Source organism: Nicotiana tabacum, chromosome 18 (genome assembly GCF_000715075.1).
Source record: "Nicotiana tabacum cultivar K326 chromosome 18, ASM71507v2, whole genome shotgun sequence".
Lineage (NCBI taxonomy): Eukaryota > Viridiplantae > Streptophyta > Magnoliopsida > Solanales > Solanaceae > Nicotiana > Nicotiana tabacum.
The window spans coordinates 85821998-85834024 of record NC_134097.1 but is presented as its reverse complement, the minus strand read 5'-3'; the positions used below and the strand labels follow the sequence as shown (position 1 = coordinate 85834024).

The 12027-nt window shown below is 36.7% G+C and overlaps 1 protein-coding gene across 1 annotated transcript; it reads right to left on the bottom strand.

Moving 5' to 3' along the window:
• Positions 1-2939: 2939 nt before the first annotated feature.
• Positions 2940-7338, bottom strand: LOC107819310 (alpha,alpha-trehalose-phosphate synthase [UDP-forming] 6). The gene is made up of 4 exons (XM_016645412.2): positions 7088-7338; positions 4611-6774; positions 4259-4532; positions 2940-3476 (listed from the first exon to the last, which is right to left on the bottom strand). The coding sequence occupies exons 2-4, from the start codon at positions 6617-6619 to the stop codon at positions 3189-3191; spliced, it is 2571 nt and encodes an 856-aa protein (XP_016500898.1). The 5' UTR covers positions 6620-6774; positions 7088-7338; the 3' UTR covers positions 2940-3188.
• Positions 7339-12027: the final 4689 nt, after the last annotated feature.

Below are 12027 nucleotides of genomic sequence, written 5' to 3'. Positions count from 1 at the left end.
AGACGCAGGGAGTATTGATAATAAGTAATAAAAATCAACTTCCGAAGATACCAAGAGGATCGCTGCAAAAGATAATATCCTCTCGGGCCTAACATCGTGTGTGATGCATAATAATATAGGGGGAAGTGCACGGTTAGCCACTAATAATACATGTATTTACTTTTAAGCCACTGTTTAAAATGTCTTTAGCCACTGCTTTAATAAACTTTAACCGCCCGGACGAAAATACCCTTCTGCTCATGTCATTAACTTTTGAACGTAACTTCAGGACTTCAGGACTACATGTCCTTAACTTTTGAACTTGGAACTCTAAGTTCAGGACTTCAGGACTACATGTCCTTAACTTTTGAACTTAACTTCAGGACTACATGTCCTTAACTTTTGAACTTAACTTCAGGTTTAGGACCAAGTGTCCTTACTTTTGAGCTTGTTAGTCTAAGTTCATGACCTATTGTCCTTAACTTTTGGGCTTCTTAGCCTAAGTTCAGGACCTATTGTCCTTAACTTTTGAGCTTGTTAGCCTAAGTTCAGGACCTATTGTCCTTAACTTTTGAGCTTGTTAGTCTAAGTTCAGGACCTATTATCCTTAACTTTTGAACTTGTAACTGTAAGTTCATGACCTATTGTCCTTAACTTTTGAGCTTGTTAGTGTAAGTTCAGGACCAAGTGTCCTTAACTTTTGAACTTGTAACTCTAAGTTCAGGACCAAGTATCCTTAATTTTTTAATTTGAAACTCGAAGTTCAGGACCAAGTGTCCTTAACTTTTGAACTTGTAACTGTAAGTCCAGGATCCATAACGTAGCAAAAAACCAAGCATTATTTGTATATTTTCACAAAATAATAATAATAATTGCAATTTATGAGAATCATTGGTTAGAGTATGAGAGTCGTTGGTCAGAGTATGAGTTGAAAAATGAAATTCATGGAAGAAATATGGCAGAAACAAAAGAGATCGCTGCAGTCAAGTTTTTCCATTGCAAAAAGGAGCTTTACCCTTGATGATTCGAGGAGGAACTCTGATGCGTTCGTCAATCCAACAGATGAGAAAGAGTCTAGTTGTACAGTTCTTCTCCCGAAAGAGATAGAAGAAAGGATAGCACAATCTTTTCATATTAATTTTAATAGACTAGTGACTACTATTGCTAAGCATTAAAAATGCTGGATAAAAGTAAATACCACTTTAAAAAGTGGCTACCCACACAATTTTTACTAAATATATAAGGGTAAGCGTAAAACTAATTGGGCTTTTGCTTGCACAGGACATTGGTCAATTATGGGTTTGGGCTTTTTTAAACTTGTTCTTTTAAGTTTTTGTAAATGATGTTACAATCTATATCCGGCAAAAAAACTTAACAATGACATGTTTCTTTTAATATGCTTATATCTCAGTAAAAATAGCACGATCTAGCCAGTTTTCGGACTGATCATTTAAAAATAACCAGCATTTATTAAGTCAATAAAAAATAACCACTATTTTGTTGCAACAGAGACCGGTCCAGTATAATATACTGGAGTTCAATGTACCTGTGTATGAACTTCCAGCATATTATGCTGGAACTCCAACACACGGAAAGTTCCAGCATAATATACTGGAGATTCGAGCACTTGTGTATGAACTTCCAGCATATTATACTGGACCGATATACTTTGCTTGAACTCCAGTATATTATGCTGGAGTTCTAGTGTACTTATGCTAGAACTCCATCATATTATGCTGGCGTTCCAACATACACGATCTAGCCAGTTTTCGGACTGATCATTTAAAAATAACCAGCATTTATTAAGTCAATAAAAAATAACCACTATTTTGTTGCAACAGAGACCGATCCAGTATAATATACTGGAGTTCGATGCACCTGTATATGAACTTCCAGCATATTATGTTGGAACTCCAACACACGGAAAGTTCCAGCATAATATACTGGAGATTCGAGCACTTGTGTATGAACTTCCAGCATATTATACTGGACCGATATACTTTGCTTGAACTCCAGTATATTATGCTGGAGTTCTAGTGTACTTATGCTAGAACTCCATCATATTATGCTGGCGTTCCAACATACTTATCCTGGAACTCCAGTATAATATGTTGTAATTCAAGTATACTTATGATGGAACTCCAGCATAATATACTGGCATATTTTCCGGGTTTTGAACAGTATTTTCGATCAGATTTATCTTTACATGAAAAGTGGCTAAATTTCGATTATTTTTGAAACTAAGCTATTTTTAAACGACCACCTGTAAATCTGGCTATTTTTTAATTTCTCCCTTATATCTCTCAATCATGATTAATTAATTAATATGCATTCACATCAAGTTATCATGTAACTTGGTGTAAACACCTTTAATCTTTTCGATCTATCAAGTGTCTTTTGCAATATCTTCAAATTGTTTGTTAAATCATTCATTTGATTTGGACCTGTGTTATTTATCAGTCTTCCACATTATTACCGGAACTAAAATTCCATTCAGAGTTTAGTAGTTCCTAGTTAATTTCTTCTTTTAGCCGAACCCATTTCAAAGACTTAAACAAGATTAATTTCTTTTTCTTTTTTTAAAATGGAATAAAAGCCTAGTTGTACTATCAGCTAGCATCCGCAGACGGGAGGAATTGCTTCAAAAATGGTATGGCAAGTTGAAAAAACGCAGTGCATCAAATGCTTATTTTAAAGAAACTAAAAAAAAAAAAAAAAAGAGCCGACTGATCATCAATTGGAATTTGGAAAAATCCAACTCATCTCTTCACAGGTAATTGTAATGTGAAATACAGATGTAGAAACTAATAAATAACATTGTTTAAGTAAGAACTTACTAGCTACAGCTGAGAAAACCGAAATTTCATATACTGATCATGTATCTTTTTTATAATGTCTAAAATCACTTCCCTATAGTTTGCAAACTAATGAAGGGAAGAAAAAAATAAGGTAGAGGTTGATTTTTGTGGAAGATCATAAAACAACAAAAGAAACAAGACAATTGTAACTTAGACACTCATGTACAATTTACTAGAAAGAGAGCAACTTAAATCCTGGAAGGGCAAAAAACAGAAGAAATTAAGTCAAATACTTGTAATGCAACTTTCTATAGTCCATTAATTTACAACTCATTAAAACAAGAAAACTGAGAGACCTCCCCTTTGGCCTACATATGATAGAATAAAGCATTTCTCTTGGCCTAATGAACTCTATAGAGGTAACATTTGTTCGGCGACAGAGGCCAAACCTTGCATCAGTCTGACTATCTCGGTAGTGTCATCAAGATAGTATTTTGCCTTGCTCGGCTTCCGGCCGACAGTACAAGCAAAGACTTCAGCTGTTGGAGCCATGGACGGGCCAGACATCGAGCTCATGATCACCTCGAACATGTCTTCATCGGATCGGTCATCTCCTATGCAGAGGACAAAATCTGGTGACATTCCTTTCTCTTGCATTGCAGAAAGCAGGCGCTTGGCAACAAGCCCTTTGGATACACCCTGCAGAAAGGAACACGTTTGAGGACATACATTCGCAATACCAAAAACTAACCATATATATATATCTGAAGGATTGCAATGTCTCGAGGCAGATTTGAATTTACAATTATATGGTTTTAGAACGGTTCCACGATATAGAGTTTCTATATAAAACTCTTAACGTTGTATTATCTTGACCGGTCTCCCGGCATTTAAATTATTCCAAGAAGAAACAGAATTAAATGATACTGTAACAAATGTTTCCTTTTCCTTTATCCGCAAAAGCTTTTTTCCCTAAGAAGAGAGACAATTAATTACGCCCTTTTTTTTTATCGCAAAGAGAGTTTTGTATCTGCTTTTATGGAACCAAATAAAAAGCAAGTGAATTCCAGGGTTAGGCTTCTGTCAACAGAAGATGTAGATTTAATTTTTTTTGATGAGTCACAAACGTAAAAGTAGAGATGCTGGAGCTATTATGGAAATATTGCTCTATTATCAACTTCTATGATTTAGAACCTTGCATTAGTTTCATTACTAATCATATGCAACCAGTTTGAGTTATAAGTAGGGAAACTTCCTACAGTTTTCCACTGAGAATCTAGAATTAAGATTGAAACCCAGTCTTTCGCCTCATAAATGCACCGCCAGGCCTCTAAAGAACAAACCAAGATATACCCAAAAGCATCTACCTTTTAAAATAACAGTTTAGCTTTAACTCATACATTATGCAAGCAAGCTATGGAAGTGCTTTCACTAAAGGTAGTACAAGCAAACCTCCTCCCCAAAAGAGAAAAAACACATACCTGGGGCTTAACTTCCACTATATTCTGTCCACTCCTGACAGTGACAGGTTCATTAGCCAGTACACTTTCTAGGTGATCAAGAAGTTCTTTAGCCTGACATGATCCGAAATCAGGATCTGCATCCTCGTATGACCAGACCATTGATGTTTCCTTATCTTCAATAACTGATCCATCTGTAGTCTCTGTGTAAAGTTGCATTACAGGCTCAGCTATTTCTTTCCAACAACATTCCACTGGTGGTACACATGTTTCCCATTCTTCATCTTGACTCGTCCTGTAAATTCAAGAACCATTTGCATAAAATTGTGAAAATATATCACAAAGAAACAAAAGTTAGAACATCAGGCAATACCTCAAGAAATAGCCGTGCTCAGCTGCAATCCCAAGTTTCTCACAAGTTGGAAACCAGTCATCTAGTGTCGTTCTGCTTCTAGCACTGACTATGAAAACCATGTTGTTCTTGTCTCTGCATAAAGTTTTGATGATTTCAATGGTTTTAGCACTTGGCTTCTTATCAATTGCATTTTGAGGCATCAAAGTTCCATCATAGTCCAGAAGGATGGCCCTCGTTGTTGTCCTTTTATATGCTGAAACTATATGCTCCATCGAAAGCTTCCTAAAATTCGGATCAAGTGCAACAACCCTGAAACTTAAGCCGAATCCAATACCCCAGCATCTTCGCCTTACATGATCCTTGCACGTTCTCTCCAAATCTTGCAAGAAACTGCGAGCCCAATATCCAACATCATGGGTGCTAACATACCTGTAATGTTTCTCGTGCCTAAGTTGCTTCTCTGGCTCAGGCATTACTAAAGCAGAGTCCATTGCATCGGCCACTACGTCAATGTTCCATGGATTTACTCGGATTGCTCCACTCAAAGAAGGAGAACACCCAATAAACTCAGACACAACTAACATGCTCTTCTTTGGTGTAGAAGAGTCCAGTTTCAGAACCTTATCCAGCTTCTCATTTCCTTGCCTACTAATTATGTACTCATACGGTATAAGGTTCATGCCATCCCTGACAGCAGTGACTAGGCAACACTCGGCCACAACATAATAAGCAATCCTTTCATAAAACTTTAGTGGCTTATCAATCAAGATAACTGGTTCATACCCAGGTCTTCCAAATGCTTCATTAATTCGCTTCACCGTCGAATATGTTTCTTCCTGCACTTCTTTGACATCTTTTCCTTTGCCTCTAGCAGGATTGGCTATCTGCACCAAAACAACGTTCCCCTGCTTCTCCGGGTGCTGCAATAGAAGTTGTTCCATTGCTAATAACTTCAAACTGATGCCTTTAAATATGTCCATGTCATCAACTCCAAGCAATAATGTCCTCCCCTGATGATTAAACTGCTGCACGAGTTCCGAGACTTTTGCCTCTGTCTCCGGGAGACTCAAGACTTGCTGAAGCTGCCCCATATGAATACCCACTGGCAAAATTTTAATACTTACAGTCCTGCCATAATACTCAAGGCCTATGTAACCCCTTTTCGACTCGTAAGAAATACCTAACATACGACTGCAACATGAGAGGAAGTGCCTCGCGTAGTCAAAAGTGTGGAACCCAATCAAATCCGAATTCAAGAGAGCTCGTAAAATCTCTTCGCGAATAGGCAAAGTTTTATATATCTCAGAAGAAGGAAATGGGCTATGCAGGAAAAATCCAAGCTTTACTCTATTGAATCTCTTCCTTAAGAAGGTAGGTAGTACCATTAGATGATAATCATGAACCCACACAAAGTCATCTTCCGGGTTGATCACCTCCATTATCCTATCAGCAAAAATCTTGTTAACAGAAACATAAGCCTGCCACAGCGAGCGATTGAATCGACCACCTAGATCCGGTGAAAGGGGCAACATATAGTGGAACAATGGCCAAAGTTGCTGTTTACAAAATCCATGGTAGAACTTAGTAAACAGATCAGGAGGTACAAAAGTGGGAACACATTTAAATGTCTCAAGGAGTATTTGTGAAACCTCATCTTGTTCATTCGGGTGGATTTCTTCCTTGAGACAACCAACATATATAACCTCAAGTTCATCATCTCCTAGTCCATCTTTCAGCTGGAGAAGAAGTGAATTCTCATCCCAGCTGAATAACCATCCTTTACTGCCATCATTTTTCCTTTGTACTCTAATTGGCAGCTGATTAGCTACAATAATTATCCTATCTTTTTGAGCCGAAGATGATGATGGATCAGAGCAAACACTCTCTGATCCATCATCATCCAGATCAGACATTATACCGGCAACAGTCATAATACGAGGAATCCTCCTGCTCATACGGCCAAAAGACGGCGATGGAGCCTCGCCGGAGGCCAGCTCTAAGAGATTGGAATAAGATCTTGACACCATTTTTTTTAAATTCTTTTTCACTAACTAACAACACCAAGCCCACCAAACCAAAACACACTCTCTCTACAGTAAACTCCTAACATAGAAAGAAATAAACACACCCTCACTTCAGAAAATTTGCCCCAATCAATTACAACTTCAGCCTTTTGCTCTTCCTGTACAAAGCAACAAGCTTTTTAGATTGTGTGATTCAAGAAAAACCCCAAGAAAACAAAAGGGTACAAGCAAGATTTCAATTTGACAAGTAAATCACAGATATGGGTGGACAATATAATACATGTGGTATCATCTCAAACAGTTAAGATTTATAAGAGAGAACAAGAATATATTCAAAAATCACAATTCTTGGAATAATTAGACAAGAAGCACATAACATCACACCCCAACAATTAAAACCACTACTACCCAGATATTAAAAGATTTGAGAGAGAAAATGCAAAGAAACAAATAGTAATCTAAGGAAGTTACCGGTTATTGAGACTTCGAATTCTTAAAAGTAGAAACCCTAAAGTGGAAAAAAGAGAGTGAAGACTGAGGAGAAAAGGCAGCTAAGCAACTGCTACAACAATGGTGTTTACTTTCTTTTTGTTATCTATATTGTGGTGGGAGCTGCCTGAAAAGCTTATTATATACACTGCACACTGTTATATATATTAATATAATATATCTGTTGTTGCGTCTATCTTACCAGTCATGATATGCCAAGAGTGGCTCTTCATGTGATATAAGCTGGAAGCAAATGTTTAAATAATATATAGATAATTTAATTTAGAGTGTCATTTCTGATATTGCCAATAATTTTTGCATACATTATTCATCAGAGTGTGAGTGGACCAACATTATAAATGTATATATACGTGTTTTGCAACATAATGTACTTTGCTAATCCTTCTTTAATAGGATTATTATCTTGTTAATATGTCACTTTCTTCCTCACAACGTTGAATCAATGAAACTGACAATTTTGATCGAATTATTTACTTACACCAATTCAAGTTCTATTCGAAATTTTGAATACTAAAAAAAGTAGAATATTGTACTTTCAAGATTGAATTTTTTATTCAAATAAACATCGTAACCGCAAACAAAAAAAAATAAAAAATAAAGGGTTCTTATCGTCCATTATCACAAACAAAAAATAATTTAATAGTTAAAATGGTGGTACGAGTCTTTATTTTGTAAATGAAGGATCAGGAAAATAAATAGTCGTACAATTTTGATTAACATTACAAAATTTGTAAGATACATTCTTGGAGAAAATTATTTATATTAATGTTGCAACAACTTCATAAATACTCAAAGATCATGATCAGTTTTATGAATATAAAAAGAAATCGTCGATTATGTTAGCTCTGAAACTGGTTTCAAATGGAATTGTGTACATATTATATGGGTACTATTTCCAAAAATATCTAGGCACAAGAACTTTATTTTAATAGATCAATTAAGTTTATCCATTTGACCTTACTTTTAGCTATTGCTTTTATATGTTTGAGGCCTTAGTTTCAATGACCCGAGCTTACTACGTACTCTCTCCGTTCACTTTTGGTTATGCACTTTTAAATTTTTCATGCCCTTACAAAATAATAATTATAATATATATTTTACCTTATAACTCCTCAAAATAATAGCATTTTAAAAAGGTTTAAAAAATAATTTTAAAAATAAGTAATTAATAAAAAGAGTAAAACAAAAAAAATTATCTTTCTTTTAATTTATTAAAATGAACAAGTAAAAATAAAAAATATTTTAGTATAATAAACAAGTAAGGGTGAACGGAGAGAGTAGAAAAACAAAGAGAAACCATTGAAGGTTATAGAGTGATTACTACTCTGTCATTTTTAATTAGAATTTTTGAATTTGAATATGAAGTCGATTTGAATAGAGAGTATTTTATCTCCTCCACCCTTAAAAGGGGCTTCTCGATCTAAATTCGGATTAGTAAAACTCCAAAATGAATATCGAATACCGCCTTAGAAATAATAATAATAATAATAATAATAATAATAATAATAATAATAATAATAATAATAATAATAATAATAATAATAATAATAATAATAATATAATAATAATAATAATAATAATAATAATAATAATAATAATAATAATAATAATAGGATGTACAGCTGAGTTACATAGGATCAGAACTCCACGAGTTTATCCACAAGGGGGCTTCGTTCGTTGAAGCCGAGAAGAAAGTGCCTGTTGTCCGAAGGGCTTGTGGGACCCCACTCGAGGGAAATTTTGTCCTCCTACAAAATTGCTCTTATATTTGATTCAAATTACCAAGTTAGCCATCTATTGACTTTGACGTATTTGTACGAGGAAATTGCACTTTCATTTTTGAATCTTAGCTTAATCGAACTTTGATCCATCATTTTATTGTACTGATCTCAGTTAATCCATTAGTTTGCTTAAACTGACCAATTTAATCATTTTATAGAAGAGTATTGCTCCGAAAAGAGTACTTACTTTACTTGTACCCGGTACAAATATCAAAAGTAATGAAAAAATAAAATATGTTGTGTATATAAAAAATTTAGTATTATTTAACGATAATTAATTAATATATATTACTTATCTTTAATTGTCTGAACGAGATCTTGCTAAGGGTTTTTGAAAATTGAAACTAAAACCTCAGCCTATTATAAGAGCATGGTGGATTTAGTATTATGGCATATTATTATCCCTATTATTACTTTGTAAAGTGTGTTTGACTTAATATAATTATACATTTTCTAAAAGATTGTTTAACTATGATGCATGATTCAAATCAATTCCAATAATTTTAACACTGCTCTAATAGTCACATTTACCCTTGGATTAGCACTATAGTATAGTGTCAAGAAGCGTTTGATGGTGGGTGTCAAAAGATACCGCGAATGAAGGAATACAAATTTCTGATATTGCTTTAAATGAATAAGGCAATTTATGTTTGGAATTACATTGCTCACATTAAAATAATGAATAAATAAAATATGTTGTATAAAAAGAATTATCAATATTAGTCGTGATTAATTAGTAATACTATATACATTTATCTCAACTCGTCACTTAGTTATCAGCAGCGGCAAATGTAGTGTACTACCTAGGGGTTCAATTGAATCCATAACTTTTGATGCAGAATAAAATTTGTATGTAAAAATTCATTAAAATTATAAAAATATAGATATAAACCCATAACTTTTAAAAATGTTTGACCCAAAAGATATTGAAACCTTTTTCAATAAATCAATTAAAGAAAATGAAGAGGTAAATCTTAATCAAACGTGATAAACTCCAGATCTATGAGATAATTAGAAAATAATGCACACGACGAAATAGAGGTGAATAATCTTATTGAAGCTTTTCATTTTTCCTCCTATTACTCGATGGAGAAAAACATTTTACATGCTCTCTTGGAGATTGCTTTTTCTTCCTTCTACTATGAAGATTACAGGGGAGAGGAGAGAGAGAAGCTTCCCCCCCCCTTTTCAGAAGGTTTTCCCCCATATATATATAGTTATGGAATCTTTGCTATGTGCTTGGTTTGATACTCTTTCATACTGCGTCTGCTTTTGTCTCCCCCCTGAGCATTGTTTTTTTACTTGGCGGGTATTGCGAGTACGGGATTTGGAATAAACCATGTCGTCTTTCACTGCCTCGCCGCTTGGACGGGATGTCGGTTGGATCAACCATAGCGGTCAGATTTTGATCAATGCAGTTAGTCCCTCCGTCTGACGGGATCGTCCCCTGTCGAACTTGGTAGACGGACTATGATTGTTACATATCTGAGAGAAAATCTGACTACCTACCCCTTGGGTTTGATCCTTAGGCTCAAGTGAGGTAACGACGCCCTTTCGATATCCTTGGACCATTGCGGCTGTTTCAGAACCGAAACGTCGTTTGGATTGAAACGTTGTTCGTGGTTGTCACTGTTATGACACACGTTCCTAGGGAATTGAAACGTTTCATCCCCTATCAGATTTGATTGGCGACTCTTGGGTTTATGCTTGGGGGATTTATGTCTCCTGTAAATAGAAGGAACATATCATTCGATCGACACACTTCTTTGCCCTTTACTTGAAAGAACTTTGTGAATATTCTTTCTTCCTGATACTTTGAATTTTTAATTTTCCCCAGTTAACCGAAAACTTTCATCTTTCTTTTTATCTGTCCCTTTGCTTTACCAAATTGACATAATGGCTGGTGATTCTTCTCGCGCTGACCTCTGTGTCCTAACTCCGGCACCGGAAAGTGATGTTCTGGCCACCGGAGGAGCAGAAGTGGAAGAGGATGAGGAGGCCCCGTCGGTAACCGGGATCTTGCCTCGCCCTAGGAAAGCATGGACTGACTTCTATAGTCCCGCCGGGGAGTAGCCGGAACCTGCTTCCTCTGTTATAAATGAAGAGGGGATTGCAGAATTGAAGGTTAGGTGGGGAATTCCTCGCTACGCTGAAATACTGTCGGCGGTGGGGGACGACAGTCCATTTTGAAATACTCCGACCCGTGCCGCTTATCCGGCGGGTGAATCTTCCTGTGCTGAGGAAGGGGAGGGGCCGTCCAAGAGGTGGCGAGTGGAGTCCGGAACAACACCTCCGGCTGTAATACATCTGGAGGAAGACTCTCCCTTGACGGGATCTGGGGTGGGGGTTGATACCATTCCGCCTGTAGAGACGGAGCCAGCCGTTATATCTACCCCATCTTACGGAGATTCCTGCCACTGTTGTTGATTAGCAACCTGCCGCGATGGGGGGTCAGATTTCTGAGGCAACTGTTGTTGTTTAGGACGGGCCTTCATCCTCAATACCTGGTCGTGCCTCCTCCTCGGTTGTTAAAGGGAGAAAGGGCGTCGTGGTCGATGACTACGAATCCGAGTCGGACCTCTATCCCGAAGATGTTAGGATGTTTAAAGAGGGTCTTACTCGCTCGGTGGTTCATACGGAAGGCCTGTCCTGTATTCTTGAGATCTCATCGGATATTAATCTCTTGGGGGACATAGAGGATATGGTGCCGCATTTCAAAATTTTGTGTTCCGCTACCGAGAACGAGGCACTTCGGAATGTTCCTAATATTGACTTGATGCATGAAGTGGCCGTTGTGGGCCTGAGGGTACGTTCCCCCTTTCTTTCATGTTTCTTTTATCTTTCTGGACGATACAGTCTTAACCCATCTTTTTGTTTTTCATACGTACATGTTGGAGATTGAGAGCGTTCGTAGGGCTAACATTCGTACTAAGATTTTCCTAAAGGCGTTGGAGAAATATCGGTGCTATCGCAATAAGTGTCGTAAGATGCACGAGTGGCTGAAAAAGAATCTCGGTGCTCGATCCCTTAGCGAGGAATTGGAGAAGAGGGACCAACAATTGATGGAGGCCATTCGCATAAGTAGCGTGCTCGAGGAGCAGCTTCGTGCGAAGAACGAAG

What these genes read in the sequence shown, in the direction of transcription:
- LOC107819310 (XM_016645412.2), bottom strand. Translation starts at nt 6,619, where the DNA reads ATGGTGTCAAGATCTTATTCCAATCTCTTAGAGCTGGCCTCCGGCGAG. An exon ending in GAGCACGGCTATTTCTTGAG is followed by an intron (nt 4,533 to 4,610) that starts GTATTGCCTGAT and finishes TTGAATTTACAG; the next exon opens with GACGAGTCAAGATGAAGAAT. An exon ending in TAGTGGAAGTTAAGCCCCAG is followed by an intron (nt 3,477 to 4,258) that starts GTATGTGTTTTT and finishes TCCTTTCTGCAG; the next exon opens with GGTGTATCCAAAGGGCTTGT.